This window comes from Hippoglossus stenolepis, chromosome 21 (genome assembly GCF_022539355.2).
Source record: "Hippoglossus stenolepis isolate QCI-W04-F060 chromosome 21, HSTE1.2, whole genome shotgun sequence".
NCBI classification, from domain to species: Eukaryota; Metazoa; Chordata; class Actinopteri; order Pleuronectiformes; family Pleuronectidae; genus Hippoglossus; species Hippoglossus stenolepis.
This window is the reverse complement of record NC_061503.1, coordinates 20241117-20264453: the sequence shown is the minus strand read 5'-3', so window position 1 is coordinate 20264453 and position 23337 is coordinate 20241117. Positions and strand designations below refer to the sequence as shown.

General features: G+C 45.3%; 2 protein-coding genes across 4 annotated transcripts; both read right to left on the bottom strand.

Moving 5' to 3' along the window:
- Positions 1 to 4846: 4846 nt before the first annotated feature.
- Positions 4847 to 10639, bottom strand: LOC124851043 (microfibril-associated glycoprotein 4-like). Of its 2 annotated transcripts, none has more exons than XM_047338406.1 (7): positions 10558 to 10639; positions 9594 to 9694; positions 7861 to 8019; positions 6411 to 6449; positions 6243 to 6339; positions 5922 to 6092; positions 4847 to 5268 (listed from the first exon to the last, which is right to left on the bottom strand). In XM_047338406.1, the coding sequence occupies exons 2-7, from the start codon at positions 9660 to 9662 to the stop codon at positions 5006 to 5008; spliced, it is 798 nt and encodes a 265-aa protein (XP_047194362.1). In that variant the 5' UTR covers positions 9663 to 9694; positions 10558 to 10639; the 3' UTR covers positions 4847 to 5005. The 2 variants fall into 2 exon arrangements, with proteins under 2 accessions (XP_047194362.1, XP_047194363.1); XM_047338407.1 differs by having other exon boundaries at positions 10544 to 10590.
- Positions 10640 to 13766: 3127 nt separating this feature from the next.
- LOC124851227 (microfibril-associated glycoprotein 4-like) lies at positions 13767 to 17886 on the bottom strand. 2 transcript variants are annotated; one of them, XM_047338404.1, is made up of 7 exons: positions 17785 to 17886; positions 17390 to 17490; positions 15554 to 15712; positions 14952 to 14990; positions 14784 to 14880; positions 14483 to 14653; positions 13767 to 14188 (listed from the first exon to the last, which is right to left on the bottom strand). In XM_047338404.1, exons 2-7 carry the CDS (start codon positions 17456 to 17458, stop codon positions 13926 to 13928), a joined length of 798 nt encoding a protein of 265 aa, XP_047194360.1. In that variant the 5' UTR covers positions 17459 to 17490; positions 17785 to 17886; the 3' UTR covers positions 13767 to 13925. The 2 variants fall into 2 exon arrangements, with proteins under 2 accessions (XP_047194360.1, XP_047194361.1); XM_047338405.1 differs by having other exon boundaries at positions 17771 to 17856.
- Between the last annotated feature and the right edge of the window lie 5451 nt (positions 17887 to 23337).

Here is a 23337-nt window from a genome sequence, read left to right as displayed (position 1 = left end):
GCTGCAGGTTTTGTTTTTGTTCTAAAGTGAATCGTCACATTTCTTTTGTTTGATCTTTTTCTATAAGCCTGCCTCGTGTTATCTTTTCATCTTTTAACTGTCTCTCTTGTGTTCGTCAGATCATTTCACTGCTTTTAGTCTCATTGGATTTTAAATCATTCAAAATTCTGTGAAATGAGAAGTTTAGTTTGTCTGTGAAGATGCGACTGATACGCGGACAGTCTGGGATTCTAACGTGGGGACACGCTTGTGGTCCCTGGACGTTCTGGTCTGATGAACATGACGTCAGAGACATTTATGACTCGTCCTGAAAATATGAGACAAATTCTCTGAGATCATTTTCTCTTTTTCTTTAATTTAATAAATACAAGAAAGCTCATTTTACTTTGTGAAAATCTTTGGAACCATGATGTCAGAGCGAGTCGTACAGCTACACGGATGAAATGTAAAACATCAAGTCGCCACCAGATGTCAACAGAAACATGTTAATGAAACTAGAGTGATACTCCCGTCACTGCCGTTAAACCACAGAAGAAGAAGTGATTCAAACATAATGTTGTTGAAATGATGAAGGTTCAGTTTCCTCATCGCTTCCATCCAACGTTGTCACATTTTGTTTTTATTAATAAACCAACGTTTGATCATTTTTCATGTGCAAATAAAAGTATATTTTCATGTGAAAAGATAGAAAGCTGCCCCCTCTAGTGGTGACTCTGAGTATGACTTGGTGTTTTATGATTAAATGAATCTAGCGTTAAAAGCAGCAGCTGATGATTTGATTCTTGTTTGTTGAAATGTTTCTGGAGAGTTGTGCACGTGATGACGTGCGCTGACACCTGAGCTGTGAACACGCTGAAGCAGAGACAGTATTAAAGTGCTGAAGCACTTAGATCTTATTTTTATACCAGGAAGAAGAAGAAGAAAGATCCAGACACTTATTCTACCTTTGTTTTGATCAGTAATTGACTCATGAGTTTGAATCAGTGAGAATCCGTGACGACAGTTTTCATATGAAAGGAAACTTATTGATAAATTTCACGATTCAAAATCTTCCTGAAATAAAGAATCTGAAGAAACAGAAGCTCGTCTGTTTTATTTCACAATTTGTACGTTTAGTACGATCAGTGATGGACACTGACGTCATTTACAGAGTCTGAGCAGGAGGGATCGTGGAGTGTATGGAGACACGTGAGACACATGAGACACGTGAGACACATGAGACACGTGAGACACGTGAGACACATGAGACACGTGAGATACATGAGACACGTGAGACACGTGAGACACATGAGACACGTGAGACCCGTGAGACACATGAGACACGTGAGATACATGAGACACGTGAGACACGTGAGACACATGAGACACATGAGACACGTGAGACACGTGAGACACATGAAGACCCGTGAGACACATGAGACACGTGAGACACATGAGACACGTGAGACACGTGAGACACATGAGACACATGAGACCCGTGAGACACATGAGACACATGAGACCCGTGAGACACATGAGACACATGAGACACGTGAGACACATGAGACACGTGAGACACGTGAGACACATGAGACAGGTTAGACACATGAAGACCCGTGAGACACATGAGACAGGTTAGACACATGAAGACCCGTGAGACACATGAGACACATGAGACCCGTGAGACACGTGAGACACGTGAGACACGTGAGACAGGTTAGACACATGAAGACCCGTGAGACACATGAGACACGTGAGACACGTGAGACACATGAGACAGGTTAGACACATGAGACACGTGAGACACATGAGACACGTGAGACACATGAGACACATGAGACCCGTGAGACACATGAGACACATGAGACACGTGAGACACGTGAGACACGTGAGACACATGAGACCCGTGAGACACATGAGACACATGAGACCCGTGAGACCCGTGAGACACATGAGACACGTGAGACACGTGAGACACATGAGACAGGTTAGACACATGAAGACCCGTGAGACACACGAAGACCCGTGAGACACATGAGACACATGAGACAAGTGAGACACGTGAGACACGTGAGACACATGAGACACGTGAGACACATGAGACACATGAAGACCCGTGAGACACACGAAGACCCGTGAGACACGTGAGACCTGTGAGACACATGAGACACATGAGACACGTGAGACACATGAGACACGTGAGACACATGAGACACATGGAGACAGGTGAGACACATGAAGACACGTGAGACACATGAGACACATGAGACACGTGAGACACATGGAGACACATGAGACACATGAGACACATGAAAACACGTGAGACACATGAAGACACGTGAGACACATGAGACACGTGAGACACGTGAGACACATGAGACACATGGAGACACATGAGACACATGAGACACATTAGACACGTGAGACACATGAGACACGTGAGACACGTGAGACAAGTGAGAATGAGACACATGAGACACATGAGATACATGAGACACGTGAGACACATGAGACACATGAGACACGTGAGACACATGAGACACGTGAGACACGTGAGACACATGAAAACATGTGAGACACATGAAGACACGTGAGACACATGAGACACGTGAGACACGTGAGACACGTGAGAATGAGACACATGAGACACATGAGACACATGAGACACGTGAGACACATGAGACACATGAGACATGTGAGACACGTGAGACACATGAGACAAGTGAGACACATGAGACAAATGAAGACACGTGAGACACATGAATACACGTAAGACATGTGAGACACATGAAGACACGTGAGAAACGTGAATGAGACATATGACGACACATAAGACACATGAAGACACATGAAGACACATGAGACACATGGGACACATGAGACACATGAAGACAAATGAAGACACATGAGATATATGAGACACATGAAGACACATGAGACACATGGAGACACATGAAGACACATGAGACACATGAGACACGTGAGACACATGAGACACATGAGACATGTGAGACACGTGAGACACATGAGACAAGTGAGACACATGAGACAAATGAAGACACGTGAGACACATGAATACACGTGAGACACGTGAGACACCTGAAGACACGTGAGACACATGAAGACACGTGAGAAACGTGAATGAGACATATGACGACACATAAGACACATGAAGACACATGGGACACATGAGACACATGAAGACAAATGAAGACACATGAGACATATGAGACACATGAAGACACATGAGACACATGGAGACACATGAAGACACATGAGACACATGAAGACACATGAGACACATGAGACACATGAAGACACATGAGACACATGAAGACACATGAAGACACATGAGACACATGAAGACACATGAAGACACATGACATATGAAGACACATGAAGACACATGAAGACACATGACATATGAAGACACATGAATGAGACATATGAAGACACATGAGACACATGAAGACACATGAAGACACATGAGACACATGAAGACACATGAAGACACATGAGACACATGAAGACACATGAAGACACAAGACATATGAAGACACATGAATGAGACATATGAAGACACATGAGACACATGAAGACACATGAGACACATGAAGACACATGAAGACACATGAGACACATGAAGACACATGAAAACACATGACATATGAAGACACATGAATGAGACATATGAAGACACATGAGACACATGAAGACACATGAAGACACATGAGACACATGAAGACACATGAAGACACATGAGACACATGAAGACACATGAAGACACATGACATATGAAGACACATGAATGAGACATATGAAGACACATGAGACACATGAAGACACATGAAGACACATGAGACATGTGAGACACGTGAGACACATGAGACAAGTGAGACACATGAGACAAATGAAGACACGTGAGACACATGAATACACGTGAGACACGTGAGACACCTGAAGACACGTGAGACACATGAAGACACGTGAGAAACGTGAATGAGACATATGACGACACATAAGACACATGAAGACACATGGGACACATGAGACACATGAAGACAAATGAAGACACATGAGACATATGAGACACATGAAGACACATGAGACACATGGAGACACATGAAGACACATGAGACACATGAAGACACATGAGACACATGAGACACATGAAGACACATGAGACACATGAAGACACATGAAGACACATGAGACACATGAAGACACATGAAGACACATGACATATGAAGACACATGAAGACACATGAAGAAACATGACATATGAAGACACATGAATGAGACATATGAAGACACATGAGACACATGAAGACACATGAAGACACATGAGACACATGAAGACACATGAAGACACATGAGACACATGAAGACACATGAAGACACATGACATATGAAGACACATGAATGAGACATATGAAGACACATGAGACACATGAAGACACATGAGACACATGAAGACACATGAAGACACATGAAGACACATGAAGACACATGAAAACACATGACATATGAAGACACATGAATGAGACATATGAAGACACATGAGACACATGAAGACACATGAAGACACATGAGACACATGAAGACACATGAAGACACATGAGACACATGAAGACACATGAAGACACATGACATATGAAGACACATGAATGAGACATATGAAGACACATGAGACACATGAAGACACATGAAGACACATGAAGACACATGAGACACATGAAGAAACATGAAGACACATGAGACACATGAGACACATGAAGACACATGAAGACACATGAAGACACATGAGACACATGAATGAGACATGACGACACATGAAACAAATGAAAAGACACATGAGACAAAGACATCAGGTCACATCAGATTTTTTGCGTCTCGTTTATTGAGGACATGCAGCAGGCGATGATTGACATCAGGGTTCAAACGTGTGATTTATTTTGACTTTGACTGATGAAAGCGACAGATGTTGAGACAGATCAACATCTGGTCTGCTGCTGCTCCTGGAAAGTTACTCAGGCTGCACAGGACGGACCTTCATGACGATGGACTTCACAGAGTAGTGTTGGGTGTTTTTCCAAGTGAACCATGAAACTCCAGTAGCATAGGGAGTCTTCTCCTGTCCCCAGCGGTAAATCCCATTAGGGTTTGCATGGTGACAGTTGTTGTACCAGAAACCTCCCATGAAGGTTGAGGCACAGTTCCTAGACCCTGTGTCCTGGTCTCTGTCAAAGGTGGAGAACTTCATGCCATTGTGTGTCATCATGGAGTCTCCTACAGAGACACAGAGAAGACACACAGAGGACACAGAGAAGACACAGTGTTATAGACTGAAAATATCTGTAATCAACGAGGGATTTGTCTGAAGGAAACATGTCTCTGTCTGTCTCTATCTGTCTCTGTCTGTCTGTCTCTATCTGTCTCTATCTGTCTCTGTCTGTCTCTATCTGTCTCTATCTGTCTCTGTCTGTCTCTGTCTGTCTGTCTCTGTATGTCTCTGTATGTCTCTGTCTGTCTCTATCTGTCTCTGTCTGTCTCTATCTGTCTCTATCTGTCTCTGTCTGTCTCTATCTGTCTCCGTCTGTCTCTGTCTGTCTGTCTCTATCTGTCTCCGTCCGTCTCTATCTGTCTCTGTCTGTCTGTCTCTGTCTGTCTCTGTCTGTCGGTTCGATGCCGTCTCTCAGGAGGAGTGTCCATGGAAAAGATTTAAAATAGTTTTCTTTTGACTCAACAAAAGAACAAAAACTGAAAAACATTTTTATTTTCCAGAATGAAAGAAGATTAATGATAAATGTCTCTCACTCCCCCCCCCCCCACACACACACACGCACACACACACACGCACACACACACACACACACGCACGCACCACACACACAACACACACACACACACACACACACACACACACACACACACACACTTACCTGCTCCTTTATCTGTGAATCCAGACACACTCAAGTTGTATCCGTTACACTCAGAGTCGACGGAGAACATCCTGTAATGCGCGGACGCTTTATTTCCCTCAAAGTCCTCCATGTCCACCTGTAACTCAAACTTCGTGGGTCCTGAGGTAAGATAGTGGAGGTTGTCCAGACCTGTGACCACACACACACACACACACACACACACACACACACACACACACACACACACACACACACACACACACACACACACACACACACACAGTTGAAGGGGGTTGTGTATTAACAGTTCTCAGCTGTTCCTGTGGTTCCACTTCTCACCGAGCCAGTGTTCTCCCCTCACAGAACCAAAGCCGACCTTGTACTGAATCCAGGGCCGGTAGAAGTTGACGGTTCCATCCATCCTGGTCTGAATCACCTGAGCAGGTAAACAGTGGAATATGAATCTGACTGATTTGACGCTTATTGAAAGTCAGTAAAAATACTCACTGTCCAGGCTGATTGGTCTGGACTCATCTGACAGTACACCTGCAACACATCAGTACATGTGATCAATTCAAATGTTTCACTCACGTCTTTTTCACTTTCAACACGTTAGGTGACACTGACCAATAGAAGCCCAGAGATTCATCTGATACGAGTGATCATGGCAAGAATCGAACCTGCTTCATTTAAACGTTTCCTCCTGAAACAGCAGCTGGATGAGAGTGAGTCTGATGTTTAGTGTGAACATGAGAAAGTTTCCTCCTTCTCTCCCTGAACGTCTGTTCTCTGTGACTCTGCTGAGTGGGTTCCATCTCCTGGGAGAAGAACTGACTGAGAGTCAGCTTCAACTGTCACAACCAGCTGCAGGTGAAGAGTGAAGCTGAACTGAGATCAGTTAGAAACACTCTGAAGTTATTAACAACCAGAGTTTATCTCCAAGATTCAGCAGGAAACTTTGAAATATGAAGAATTCTGAACAGCATCAATCCCCTCATGTGGCTGCAGGGGGTGCTGTTGATCAGTATCGGTGACATGTTGCTTTAAAGGGGACATAGCATGCCCATTTGACCACAAGTTGATATGGTTCCTTGGGGTCTTAATGAAATGTCTGTAACATACTTTGGTCAAAATACCACAAGGATCATTTCAAACAGCTTTTTACCCTGTATAAAACAGCCCTCCACAGAGTGACCTGTTTTGAGTGCCTGTTCCTTTAAATGCTAATGAGCCAGCTCCCCCCTCCCCCTCTCCCCCCATGATTTTAAACGATATAAATTACATATTTTATATGATATAAATTATCAAATATGCATCCCATACTTTGTATTCCCCTTCTGTTGTCCTGGAGTTTTAATTTTCCCAATCACATAATTAAATGTCCCCCTCTGCCCCCCCACTACAAGCACACAAGCAGACAGACAGAGAGAGAAAGAGAGGTGGGGGCTATGAAGACCATCATTTACCCCCGAACCCCGACATTCAACGGGTACAACAACAAGCGGAGAAAGCAGAATCGCGGGCTGACCTTATATGTACAGTCTATGGGGCTGACCAGCGGAGAAATGCTCGTCCCGTGTGAACAGCCAGGCGGCTGCGCGCTGGAGAACGGCGCTGCGCTGCCTCGCGTCCGGTGTTAACCCGGTGTAACGAGTGCTTTCTCTGCTTGTTGTTGTACCCGTTGAATGTCGAGACTTCCAGTTCCTTGTTACGACACAAAACACAGGAAGCTCATTCGAGTCACTCAAGCATGACGTTTCTGACTTAGAGGAGCTATAACAAAACACGCGAGTGTTTTTCCCCAGAGTTTTTGGGTTGGTAGACATGAGCCAGATACCCACATTAACCTGTAGAAGCACTAACAAAGTGGAATTTGCATGATATGTCCCCTTTAATGATTCTACGTATGAGAGGTGAACATGTTTCTGTCCAATAATAAAAACACAAGTGGACGTACTTCGACTTTGAGGTTCTCTCCTGCAGGCTGGATTGAGTAGGAGCCGCTCTGGTGGTAATCTCCGATTTCATGGATCTGGCTGCAGTCAGTCGGATATTCGGCGACACGGCAGCTGATCAATGCTGGAGCCAAGAGGAGGAGGAGGACGACTTGAAACAGCTGGAACAGAACAGATGTTTTCAATACTTTGACCTCTTGAGTCATGGGGGTGTGGTCACAGTCAACAGAGGTGGAGCTTATCAAGATAAAGATCCACATAGTTTGTCCCCAAAGCCACAGCTCACAAACCTCTCGACAACAACACAACAGAAGATTACATGTTCCCTGAGTGGAGTATGACAACATGCATGAAACACGCTTATAAAACATGTATGACACACGCATAAAACATGCATGAAACATGCTTATAAAACACGTATGACACACGCATAAAACATGCATGAAACACGCTTATAAAACATGTATGACACACGCTTATAAAACATGCATGAAACACGCTTATAAAACACGTATGACACACGCATAAAACATGCATGAAACACGCTTATAAAACATGTATGACACACGCTTATAAAACATGTATGAAACACGTATAAAACATGCATGAAACACGCTTATAAAGCACGTATGAAGTACAGAAAAGAACAACTGATGGTCGACCGAGGTTTATGTCCAGACCTGGTCCTGACCTCCCCTAAGTTCTGTTGACCAACAGGACATTGTAGTGTCTTCACTCAGGGACGTTCAGATCTAACTCAGAGGCTCCAGTCAGAGACACCGACTCTTTGTGTGTTTCACCAGACGTGAGGACACAATGTGATTCATGAACACACACTTTACACTGAACTGTCCAATAGGATGCAAACACCTCCATGTAACAGAGAGAGGGACCTTCATGGGTGACGCAGGGTGAGGGAGATATACTGGGAGGCTGTGGGAGACATCTTCAGACTTGGTGGAGACAGTTGCTCATGTTACTCTCTAGCCATCAGTGGTGTATAAAGTACTTGAGTAAAAGTACAGATATCTTCCCTGAAAGTGACTCCGGTAAAAGTAAAAGTCACCCGTAAGAAAATGACTTGAGTAAAAGTCTTATAGTAGCTCATATTAAATGTACTTAAGTATCAAAAGTAAAAGTACAAGTACCAAAATTAAAATGCAAAGTGCTTTTTATAGTCTATACAGACACAAAAAAAAAAATTCTCTTCAGGCTTTATTTCTACAAATTATAACAAAATCTACATATACTGTATAATTTTACAAATTCTGAACCCCAGATGCTGAGGTTCAAATAGTAATGGACTAGTGCATCTGAACTTCTGGGGACAACAAAGAAGCAACACAACAGAATGAACCAGTGCCTCGTGTGTCTGCCTGAGAACACTGATCAACCAGAGTGTAGCTGAAGACGATCAAACTTCACTCTCTAGAGGAAGTTAAACTCTGAACAAGGTTTCTGAAGGTTTCACCTGCGGAGGGATCATCACCGGACCAGCCTGCTCCACCCCCTCGACCAAGCAGCCCGACCGACCTCCGGACTCTTAGGGCCTCGCGCTGCCCCCCCGACGGCAAACACGGCGTGTTTGCAGTCGGGGGAGGCTATGAGATCCGGAGGTCGGTAAATAAATACTCAAGTAAAGTACAGATATGTGAAAAATCGACTTAAGTACAGGAACGAAGTATTTGTACTTCGTTACCTCCCACCTCTGGTTAGTGTTTGTATATTGTTTCACCTTCTGGTCTCCTTGATGCATCAGCTGCTGCCTGACTTCTCCTTTCACCAGCTTCCAGGAAACTTCCATGACAAACAGATTTCTGCTGAAACTGGACTTATCTGAAAATAAAACAAAAACACAGTCAATCAATGAGTGAACTCACCTGTCTCACCTCACCTGTCTCCCCTCACCCGTCTCCCTCACCCGTCTCCCCTCACCTGTCTCACCTCACCTGTCTCCCCTCACCTGTCTCCCTCACCTGTCTCCTCACCCGTCTCCCTCACCCGTCTCCCCTCCCGCTCCCTCACCTGTCTCCTCACCTGTCTTCCTCACCTGTCTCACCTCACCCGTCTCCCTCACCCGTCTCCCTCACCCGTCTCCTCACCCGTCTCCCGCCTCACCGCTCACACACCTGTCTTCCTCACCCGTCTCCTCACCTGTCCCTCACCTGTCTCACCTCACCCGTCTCCCTCACCTGTCTCACCTCACCCGTCTCACCTCACCCGTCTCCCTCACCCGTCTCCCTCACCCGTCTCCCTCACCCGTCTCCCCTCACCTGTCTCACCTCACCCGTCTCCCTCACCTGTCTCACCTCACCCGTCTCACCTCACCCGTCTCACCTCACCTGTCTCACCTCACCTGTCTCCCTCACCTGTCTTCCCTCACCTGTCTCCCTCACCTGTCTTCCCTCACCCGTCTCCCTCACCTGTCTCCCCTCACCCGTCTCACCTCACCCGTCTCACCTCACCTGTCTCCCCTCACCTGTCTCACCTCACCCGTCTCACCTCACCTGTCTCCCCTCACCTGTCTCACCTCACCTGTCTCCCCACCTGTCTTCCTCACCCGTCTCCCTCACCCGTCTCCCCTCACCCGTCTCACCTCACCCGTCTCCCCTCACCTGTCTCACCTCACCTGTCTCCCCTCACCTGTCTCACCTCACCTGTCTCACCTCACCCGTCTCACCTCACCTGTGTGAACTCACCTGTGAGTCAAACTGAAGAGACGTCTTCACCTTCAGAGGAAACAGATAAACTGCTGTTTCTCCTTCTCGTCTTTTATCTGCACACGACTCTGTGACGTCTCATATGTAAACAAACCACCACATATTAGTGTAATGGAAAATCCCACTGACCAGTGTCTCACTGCTGTGATACTGTCTACCTGACAGGATGGAACCCTTATTTGGCGGTGTCTCACTGCTGTGACCTTGATAAACAGGATGTATGCCCTTATTCTGTGATGTTTCCTTCCAACTGCTACAGCAGACAGACACAGATGATGATGTCATGTCTTTTTTTCATATTATGAAACGCCTCTTTGTATAAGTTCTGGCTTTTGTGAACTTTGGGGCAGTTCCACTTTGAGCACCCGTGCTTGTTGTGTAACCTCTGCAGAGCTTACTATTAAAAAGACTCAAAGGCAACTCCAGTCTGACAATTTCATTATTTCAAACCTCAAGATGTCAGGATTTATGAAGCAGTTGGACCCGGGAGCAGAGTTTAACAAAAAGTGTATTTTTAATGGTAAAAAGTCTTAACAGAAAAATAACAAACGCAGGAATCTCAAAAGTCAAAACTGAAAAAACAAAAGCACACGAGAGAAAACACAGGAGAAGAGGACGGGAGGTCAGGAGACACGGGATACAGAAACACAGGCGATCAGGACAGGACATAATGACGACGATCCAACAAGGACAAAGGGAAAGCACAGAGACTTATATACACACACAGGGAAGGCAGAGGCAATTGGACACAGGTGGAACACATGAGGACTGGTGCAGACAATCACAGACAGCAAGTGAAGAAAGAAAACACACAAGGAACAGAGACTACAAAATAAAACAGGAAACAGAACACAGGGAGTGGGCAAACCAGAGACACAGGAAACAACTCAGATACAACCATAAACACAAGGATAACCAAGAACACGAAGTAATAATAAAACAGAAAACACTCTTAATAAAGAGGCGGAAACACTAAAACAAAACACTCAAAAATACTAAACCATGACACAAGATGAATTTCCATCACAAACTTGGCGTCACGAACAGGATCCCTTGAAAGATCGTCTGGACCCGAGAAGTTTTCAGTGGCTGATCACCCGGGAGAGAAAATCTTCTGCCTCTACCTCCAACAGTGAAGAGAAGAGATGGCCGAAACAACTGGGGTTCCGGACCTTCTTCACAGGGATCCAAAGACCTCTCTTTGGTCATCTTATATCTGGTGAGATGTTGAAATTCAGATTTTTCCTGACTGTTTAGGTGATTTCTCAAATACAAAATCAAACGTATTAATGATGTTAATCTGACTCATCCTCATGGCAATCATCCTAGTTGAAGGCATTTTTCCTGTTTTGCCTGAGAAAGAAGCAAGGATTCGTGGAGACGTCCACGTCTTAAATTGAGTTTTCAAGGGAAATTGTGGATGAGTACGATTTCATACACTTAACTGATAAGGATGGGTAACAAGGGAAGTCAGGGACTTCAGAACCCAGAAAGTCCAAATGGTGGGCTTTATGGTTGCAAGAGTGAGGACGGGAAAGTGTGACATTTCTTCCAATATGGTCCAGAGACTTTGCTTTTCCTCATAACGGGTCATTCAGTGTCGAAAAAATTTAACTTTTAAGAGAGAAACTCTTAAAAGGCAAAAAAAAAAAAAATCAAGGTCACAATGTGGAAAGACGATATTGTGACCTTGGAAGATAAAAAGAAGTGTTTTGAAATGTGGGAAAAAGAGGCAGAGTGTAGGGACAGAAAACAAACATTTAAACAGATGGCTAAGGTTGAAAAGAAGGAAACTGAGAAAGTTGAAAAGAAATCATATAGATCTCTGTATCCTCCCCTTACAGGGTGTGGCAGTCCTCACCTCGACGCCTGCCTTCCTCCTCATCCTCGAAAACCCTCCTCCATATGATATGCAGAGACCAGACTCCACCAATCAACGATCAGGCCCATCTCTGACTCCACCCACCGCTCTCCCAGTCTATGGAGACGGGGCAGCGGGAGGACTGAATGATGACGTCACCTCTTCCTCATCTTTAGGCTCCGCTTCCTTCTCGCCCATTGCAAACTCTGGCACAGCATTCGCCGTCCAGTTTGAAGTATTTTGCGGTGAATTCATGCCAACGGTGTCTGAAATCAGACGACTTCTAATGAAGAAATTAGGCCCCACTGACTTTGCAAAAATACGTCAGCACTGTGGAGGAGACCTCGGTCGGACTTCACCAGACTGGGATGATGCGGTTAATGCAGAATACGTCAATGCTCTCAACACACTCCTCAACGCCCTGAGGACCGCCTTCCCCAATAAAATTAACATGTCCAAAATAACGGAGTGCAAACAACAACCAGGCGAAACCGTAGGAGATTTCCTCACACGTCTGACCGTCCTGTTTAATCAACACAGAGGCATCCCCATACCTGACACCCTTGGCAACGAGCCAGGGGCTTATGAAACACATCTGAAACAGGCCTTCCTGAATGGTCTGCTCCCCACTCCGGGCAGGCGAGGCCACACCTGCATCGGGCTTGAGGATGCTCGCTTGACAGAGGGCAGACGTCATTCTGAACATGCTGAACGTCAACACAAAGAAACCAAAGACAAAGCTCAGCAGAAAAAGGATCAACGGCTCCAGAAAGCACAGCTAACCATGATGCAGGCTGTGTCAGCCCTGTCAAGGCCACGCAGACAAGATAGCGCTGATAGCCGAGCGAGAGAGAGCTGCGCCGTGCGTGAAGGCGCGTGTTGCTCCAACCTGCTGCTCAAGGAACGAGCCAGTTTTGAGAATATAAGAAGTAGAAAGTACAGAAATTTGTGTTCAAATGTAGCGAGTAAAAGTAAAAAGTTGTCAGGGAAATAAATACTCAAGTAAAGTACAGATATGTGAAAAATATACTTAAGTACAGGAACAAAGTATTTGTACTTCATTCCTGTACTTAAGTAGATTTTTAGTGGAGACCCGTGAGACACATGAGACACATGAGACACATGAGACACGTGAGACACATGAGACACATGAGACACATGAAGACCCGTGAGACACACGAAGACCCGTGAGACCCGTGAGACCCGTGAGACACGTGAGACACATGAGACACATGAAGACACATGAAGACACATGACATATGAAGACACATGAATGAGACATATGAAGACACATGAAACAAATGAAAAGACACATGAGACAAAGACATCCGGTCACATCAGATTTTTTGCGTCTCGTTTATTGAGGACATGCAGCAGGCGATGATTGACATCAGGGTTCAAACGTGTGATTTCTTTTGACTTTGACTGATGAAAGCGACAGATGTTGAGACAGATCAACATCTGGTCTGCTGCTGCTCCTGGAAAGTTACTCAGGCTGCACAGGACGGACCTTCATGACGATGGACTTCACAGAGTAGTCATGGTTTTTTTTCCAAGTGAACCATGAAACTCCAACAGCAAAGGGAGTCTTCTCCTTTCCCCAACGATAAACCCCATTAGGGTTTGCTTGGTGACAGTTGTTGTACCAGAAACCTCCCATGTAGTGTGAGGCACAGTTCCCAGACCCTGTGTCCTGGTCTCTGTCAAAGGTGGAGAACTTCATGCCATTGTGTAGCATCATGGAGTCTCCTACAGAGACACAGAGAAGACACAGAGAAGACACAGTGTTATAGACTGAAAATATCTGTAATCAACGAGGGATTTGTCTGAAGGAAACATGTCTCTGTCTGTCTCTGTCTGTCTCGGTTCGATGCCGTCTCTCAGGAGGAGTGTCCATGGAAAAGATTTTAAATAGTTTTCTTTTGACTCAACAAAAGAACAAAAACATTTTTATTTTCCAGAATGAAAGATGATGAATGTTACACACACACACACACACACACACACACACACACACACACACACACACACACACACACTTACCTGCTCCTTTATCTGTGAATCCAGACACACTCAAGTTGTATCCGTTACACTCAGAGTCGACGGAGAACATCCTGTAATGCGCGGACGCTTTATTTCCCTCAAAGTCCTCCATGTCCACCTGTAACTCAAACTTCGTGGGTCCTGAGGTAAGATAGTGGAGGTTGTCCAGACCTGTGACCACACACACACACACACACACACACACACACACACACACACACACACACACACACACACACACACAGTTGAAGGGGGTTGTGTATTAACAGTTCTCAGCTGTTCCTGTGGTTCCACTTCTCACCGAGCCAGTGTTCTCCCCTCACAGAACCAAAGCCGACCTTGTACTGAATCCAGGGCCGGTAGAAGTTGACGGTTCCATCCATCCTGGTCTGAATCACCTGAGCAGGTAAACAGTGGAATATGAATCTGACTGATTTGACGCTTATTGAAAGTCAGTAAAAATACTCACTGTCCAGGCTGATTGGTTTGGACTCATCTGACAGTACACCTGCAACACATCAGTACATGTGATCAATTCAAATGTTTCACTCACGTCTTTTTCACTTTCAACACGTCAGGTGACACTGACCAATAGAAGCCCAGAGATTCATCTGATACGAGTGATCATGGCAAGAATCGAACCTGCTTCATTTAAACGTTTCCTCCTGAAACAGCAGCTGGATGAGAGTGAGTCTGATGTTTAGTGTGAACATGAGAAAGTTTCCTCCTTCTCTCCCTGAACGTCTGTTCTCTGTGACTCTGCTGAGTGGGTTCCATCTCCTGGGAGAAGAACTGACTGAGAGTCAGCTTCAACTGTCACAACCAGCTGCAGGTGAAGAGTGAAGCTGAACTGAGATCAGTTAGAAACACTCTGAAGTTATTAAAAACCAGAGTTTATCTCCAAGATTCAGCAGGAAACTTTGAAATATGAAGAATTCTGAACAGCATCAATCCCCTCATGTGGCTGCAGGGGGTGCTGTTGATCAGTATCGGTGACATGTTGCTTTAATGATTCTACGTATGAGAGGTGAACATGTTTCTGTCCAATAATAAAAACACAAGTGGACGTACTTCGACTTTGAGGTTCTCTCCTGCAGGCTGGATTGAGTAGGAGCCGCTCTGGTGGTAATCTCCGATTTCATGGATCTGGCTGCAGTCAGTCGGATATTCGGCGACACGGCAGCTGATCAACGCTGGAGCCAAGAGGAGGAGGAGGACGACTTGAAACAGCTGGAACAGAACAGATGTTTTCAATACTTTGACCTCTTGAGTCATGGGGGTGTGGTCACAGTCAACAGAGGTGGAGCTTATCAAGATAAAGATCCACATAGTTTGTCCCCAAAGCCACAGCTCACAAACCTCTCGACAACAACACAACAGAAGATTACATGTTCCCTGAGTGGAGTATGACAACATGCATGAAACACGCTTATAAAACACGTATGACACACGCATTAAAACATGCATGAAACACGCTTATAAAACACGTATGAAGTACAGAAAAGAACAACTGATGGTCGACCGAGGTTTATGTCCAGACCTGGTCCTGACCTCCCTTAAGTTCTGTTGTTATAAAGTTGAGACATTTACATTAAGTTATTTTCTATTAAGTCGTGTTCAGCGACATCTAGTGGCTCAGATTAAAACTTGTCCATTCAGAGCCACCGTAGAAACATTAGAATTGAGGAGAAATAATCTGTTCACTCACCTTCATCATCAGTGTTGAGGAATTTTTGACATCCTCCCACATAACTGTATATGTCACTATATATTAAGTATAGTGCATATTCTATCTGTACAGGAGAATAGAGCCTGTCTGGTTCCACAGATCCTCCTTCTCTCTCTGAGCAGAACCCAGGTCAGGTTATAGATAAAGGACCAACAGGACATTGTAGTGTCTTCACTCAGGGACGTTCAGATCTAACTCAGAGGCTCCAGTCAGAGACACCGACTCTTTGTGTGTTTCACCAGACGTGAGGACACAATGTGATTCATGAACACACACTTTACACTGAACTGTCCAATAGGATGCAAACACCTCCATGTAACAGAGAGAGGGACCTTCATGGGTGACGCAGGGTGAGGGAGATATACTGGGAGGCTGTGGGAGACATCTTCAGACTTGGTGGAGACAGTTGCTCATGTTACTCTCTAGCCATCAGTGGTGTATAAAGTACTTGAGTAAAAGTACAGATATCTTCCCTGAAAGTGACTCCGGTAAAAGTAAAAGTCACCCGTAAGAAAATGACTTGAGTAAAAGTCTTAAAGTAGCTCATATTAAATGTACTTAAGTATCAAAAGTAAGGGGTTAGGGTTACAAGTACCAAAATTAAAAATGCAAAGTGCTTTTTATAGTCTATACAGACACAAAAAAAATAAAATTATTCTCTTCAGGCTTTATTTCTACTAATTATAACAAAAATCTACATATACTGTATAATTTTACAAATTCTGAACCCCAGATGCTGAGGTTCAAATAGTAATGGACTATTGCATCTGAACTTCTGGGGACAACAAAGAAGCAACACAACAGAATGAACCAGTGCCTCGTGTGTCTGCCTGAGAACACTGATCAACCAGAGTGTAGCTGAAGACGATCAAACTTCACTCTCTAGAGGAAGTTAAACTCTGAACAAGGTTTCTGAAGGTTTCACCTGCGGAGGGATCATCACCGGACCAGCCTGCTCCACCCCGCTCGACCAAGCAGCCCGACCGACCTCCGGACTCTTAGGGCCTTGCGCTGCCCCCCCGACGGCAAACACGCCGCCGTGTTTGCCGTCGGGGGGGGGGCAGTGCAAGGCCCTAAGAGTCCGGAGGTCGGTAAATAAAAATCGACTTAAGTACAGGAACGAAGTATTTGTACTTCGTTACCTCCCACCTCTGGTTAGTGTTTGTATATTGTTTCACCTTCTGGTCTCCTTGATGCATCAGCTGCTGCCTGACTTCTCCTTTCACCAGCTTCCAGGAAACTTCCATGACAAACAGATTTCTGCTGAAACTGGACTTATCTGAAAATAAAACAAAAACACAGTCAACCAATGAGTGAACTCACCCGTCTCACCTCACCTGTCTCACCTCACCTGTCTCCCCTCACCCGTCTCCCCTCACCGGTCTCACCTCACCCGTCTCACCTCACCCGTCTCCCTCACCCGTCTCCCCTCACCTGTCTCCCCTCACCCGTCTCCCCTCACCTGTCTCCCCTCACCCGTCTCCCTCACCCGTCTCCCCTCACCCGTCTCCCCTCACCTGTCTCCCCTCACCTGTCTCCCCTCACCCGTCTCACCTCACCTGTGTGAACTCACCTCTGAGTCAAACTGAAGAGACGTCTTCACCTTCAGAGGAAACAGATAAACTGCTGTTTCTCCTTCTCGTCTTTTATCTGCACACGACTCTGTGACGTCTCATATGTAAACAAACCACCACATATTAGTGTAATGGAAAATCCCACTGACCAGTGTCTCACTGCTGTGATACTGTCTACCTGACAGGATGGAACCCTTATTTGGCGGTGTCTCACTGCTGTGACCTTGATAAACAGGATGTCTGCCCTTATTCTGTGATGTTTCCTTCCAACTGCTACAGCAGACAGACACAGATGATGATTTCATGTCTTTTTTTCATATTATGAAACGCCTCTTTGTATAAGTTCTGGCTTTTGTGAACTTTGGGGCAGTTCCACTTTGAGCACCCGTGCTTGTTGTGTAACCTCTGCAGAGCTTACTATTAAAAAGACTCAAAGGCAACTCCAGTCTGACAATTTCATTATTTCAAATCTCAAGATGTCAGGATTTATGAAGCAGTTGGACCCGGGAGCAGAGTTTAACAAAAAGTGTATTTTTAATGGTAAAAAGTCTTAACAGAAAAATAACAAACGCAGGAATCTCAAAAGTCAAAACTGAAAAAACAAAAGCACACGAGAGAAAACACAGGAGAAGAGGACGGGAGGTCAGGAGACACGGGATACAGAAACACAGGCGATCAGGACAGGACATAATGACGACGATCCAACAAGGACAAAGGGGTTCCGGACCTTCTTCACAGGGTCCAAAGACCTCTCTTTGGTCATCTTATATCTGGTGAGATGTTGAAATTCAGATTTTTCCTGACTGTTTAGGTGATTTCTCAAATACAAAATCAAACGTATTAATGATGTTAATCTGACTCATCCTCATGGCAATCATCCTAGTTGAAGGCATTTTTCCTGTTTTGCCTGAGAAAGAAGCAAGGATTCGTGGAGACGTCCACGTCTTAAACTGAGTTTTCAAGGGAAATTGTGGATGAGTACGATTTCATACACTTAACTGATAAGGATGGGTAACAAGGGAAGTCAGGGACTTCAGAACCCAGAAAGTCCAAATGGTGGGCTTTATGGTTGCAAGAGTGAGGACGGGAAAGTGTGACATTTCTTCCAATATGGTCCAGAGACTTTGCTTTTCCTCATAACGGGTCATTCATTGTCGAAAAAATTTAACTTTTAAGAGAGAAACTCTTAAAAGGCAAAAAAAAAAAAAATCAAGGTCACAATGTGGAAAGACGATATTGTGACCTTGGAAGATAAAAAGAAGTGTTTTGAAATGTGGGAAAAAGAGGCAGAGTGTAGGGACAGAAAACAAACATTTAAACAGATGGCTAAGGTTGAAAAGAAGGAAACTGAGAAAGTTGAAAAGAAATCATATAGATCTCTGTATCCTCCCCTTACAGGGTGTGGCAGTCCTCACCTCGACGCCTGCCTTCCTCCTCACCTACGACAAAACCCTCCTCCATATGATATGCAGAGACCAGACTCCACCAATCAACGATCAGGCCCATCTCTGACTCCACCCACCGCTCTCCCAGTCTATGGAGACGGGGCAGCGGGAGGACTGAATGATGACGTCACCTCTTCCTCATCTTTAGGCTCCGCTTCCTTCTCGCCCATTGCAAACTCTGGCACAGCATTCGCCGTCCAGTTTGAAGTATTTTGCGGTGAATTCATGCCAACGGTGTCTGAAATCAGACGACTTCTAATGAAGAAATTAGGCCCCACTGACTTTGCAAAAATACGTCAGCACTGTGGAGGAGACCTCGGTCGGACTTCACCAGACTGGGATGATGCGGTTAATGCAGAATACGTCAATGCTCTCAACACACTCCTCAACGCCCTGAGGACCGCCTTCCCCAATAAAATTAACATGTCCAAAATAACGGAGTGCAAACAACAACCAGGCGAAACCGTAGGAGATTTCCTCACACGTCTGACCGTCCTGTTTAATCAACACAGAGGCATCCCCATACCTGACACCCTTGGCAACGAGCCAGGGGCTTATGAAACACATCTGAAACAGGCCTTCCTGAATGGTCTGCTCCCCCCACTACGGGCAGACGCAGGCCACACCTGCATCGGGCTTGAGGATGCTCGCTTGACAGAGGGCAGACGTCATTCTGAACATGCTGAACGTCAACACAAAGAAACCAAAGACAAAGCTCAGCAGAAAAAGGATCAACGGCTCCAGAAAGCACAGCTAACCATGATGCAGGCTGTGTCAGCCCTGTCAAGGCCACGCAGACAAGATAGCGCTGATAGCCGAGCGAGAGAGAGCTGCGCCGTGCGTGAAGGCGCGTGTTGCTCCAACCTGCTGCTCAAGGAACGAGCCAGTTTTGAGAATATAAGAAGTAGAAAGTACAGAAATTTGTGTTCAAATGTAGCGAGTAAAAGTAAAAAGTTGTCAGGGAAATAAATACTCAAGTAAAGTACAGATATGTGAAAAATATACTTAAGTACAGGAACAAAGTATTTGTACTTCATTCCTGTACTTAAGTAGATTTTTAGTGGAGACCCGTGAGACACATGAGACACATGAGACACATGAGACACGTGAGACACATGAGACACATGAGACACATGAAGACCCGTGAGACACACGAAGACCCGTGAGACCCGTGAGACACGTGAGACACATGAGACACATGAAGACACATGAAGACACATGAAGACACATGACATATGAAGACACATGAATGAGACATATGAAGACACATGAAACAAATGAAAAGACACATGAGACAAAGACATCCGGTCACATCAGATTTTTTGCGTCTCGTTTATTGAGGACATGCAGCAGGCGATGATTGACATCAGGGTTCAAACGTGTGATTTATTTTGACTTTGACTGATGAAAGCGACAGATGTTGAGACAGATCAACATCTGGTCTGCTGCTGCTCCTGGAAAGTTACTCAGGCTGCACAGGACGGACCTTCATGACGATGGACTTCACAGAGTAGTCATGGGTGTTTTTCCAAGTGAGCCATGAAACTCCAACAGCATAGGGAGTCTTCTCCTGTCCCCAGCGGTAAACCCCATTAGGGTTTGCATGGTGACAGTTGTTGTACCAGAAACCTCCCATGAAGGTTGAGGCACAGTTCTCAGGCCCTGGGTCCTGGTCTCTGTCAAAGGTGGAGAACTTCATGCCATTGTGTGTCATCATGGAGTCTCCTACAGAGACACAGAGAAGGAAATAAAACTGTTGCACAATACAACCTGAAATATTGATGTCTTCTTGAAAATGGATCAAATAAACTGATAAAATGAAAACGTCCATTTCACACACAGAGAAGACGCCATCGACGCCATCAATGCTCTAAACGGAAAGGTCAGCAGCTATAACCAATCACAAGTTCACTCATGGGATGTTGTATATATGATGTCAAGGAGACGCTGATCACAAACATGCACATCACACAAACTGTAGTGGTAAGCCCTGACGAGGGACGAATGGACGGACAGATGGATGGAATTATGTTGCCTTTTTAGCCACTTTTGGTAAATTGTGAAATCAGCATTGTGAGTTCATCAGAGTCCATCACAGTCCATCAGGTTTCATCACAGACCATCACAGACCACCACAGACCATCACAGACCAACACAGTCCACCACAGACCATCACAGACTATCACAGTCCATCAGGTTTCATCACAGACCATCACAGACCATCACAGTCCATCACAGTCCACCACAGACCATCACAGACCATCACAGTCCATCACAGTCCACCACAGACCATCACAGTCCACCAGGTTTCATCACAGACCATCACAGACCATCACAGTCCATTACAGTCCACCACAGACCATCACAGACCATCACAGTCCATCACAGTCCACCACAGACCATCACAGACCATCACAGTCCATCAGGTTTCATCACAGACCATCACAGACCATCACAGTCCACCACAGACCATCACAGACCATCACAGACCATCACAGACCATCACAGACCATCACAGTCCACCAGGGTCCATCAGGGTCCATCAGAATCTCACATTGTCACATTCATCACATGGATTTTTGAAAAGGAGGCGTTAAACTGTGTTGTTCTTGTTCCCGCTTCAGGTGGTGGACGGGTCTCCCATCGAGGTGAGTCTGGCCAAGCCTGTGGACAAGGACAGTTACGTTCGTTACACCAGAGGAAGGAGGACGGGGAAGCTCTCTGCTGCAGACCGACTACACCGCCTACACCGTGGGACAGGTAAGACCCTGAACGCACCACAAACTCAAAGTAAAACAGGAAGTACGAGCTCTTAACCTCCGGTGCCGCCGTGTGGACTCGGCCTCAAAGTACAGCCGCCACGACTCCAGTCAACTTGCATGAACTTGCTGAAACTGAAACATGTGAAGGTTAAAGACGAGCTGATGATGTAGCAGCCTCAGGAATAAACATCTCTCTCCATCTAGTGGACACTTAGAATCATTGCATCATACAGAGGAGCGACAGCAGCCTAAATAAATCAAAACAACAAGATTTGGTTTTAGAACTTACCAATAAATGACATCCCATGTTTTTGTGGTGCTGCAGGTGTACCACCCCTCGGCGGCGTATCTCGGTGCACCCGTGTTTTATGCCCCCCAGGCCTACGCTGCCATTCCAGGTCAGTTTCGGTTCCCGGCAGCCAAAGCTCACGTTGGAGGTCGAGGTCTGATCAGGACGCCATCTGTTCGAGGTGAGGGGGGGAAAACTTTGTGTCACTCAGTCTTTGGACCCGTCCACTCGCACACAGGTGTTTAAAGTTGATTTAAGTTATATCGCCCCCTGTTGACAGCTCTTGACAGTGGACAGAGATTCTTTGAATAAATACCTGTGAACATGTGGACGAGGACTAAACCGAAGAAGCTGAATATGACTCTGGTTAAAGAGACAAGCTCAGAAACAATGTTTCATGAAAACTCACAGAATCTCTTGAGTTCACAGAGATGAACTTCTCCGAGTCTGAGCTCGTCTCAAATCGTGTTTTTAATATTTATTTATTTTCCTTTTTAATGTTTTAAAACTGAAAAACACAAAATCTGATCTTCAACACAAAATGTTGATGAAGTAAAATGATCAGTGACTGTATATAAAGATTTTCATGATCTTGAAACTCAAAAATAAAAAATCAAATATGATCGATTCAATCAGAAATGATTACAACCAAAATCAATTTAATGAATGTAAGTGGAAAATGAATCATATGGTTACCATGACTACCACTATGGTGTGAGCTCTGGGTCGTGAGGTGAAGCTGTGTTACCATGGCGACCAATCTACCTGTTCACTCTGACTGAATCATTGTCTGAATGTGTGATTCTTCTTCCGGGGTTGATTTCCGGTGATTTGATTGATTTCACTGCCTTTTCGATCTCCTGTAGAAATTTACATGACTGTACCTGTAGGGGCTGCGGGGTGCGGGGCTGGGTGGGGGGGGCTACTTGGCCTACGCTGCCGGGGGAGGAGCCATGAGCCGAGGTGGTGGTGGCGCTGGCAGCGCCTCCTATGGGCTGAAGATAGACAAGCACGCAGAGGAGAAGCTGTACGACCTGCTGCCCGGCATGGAGCTGA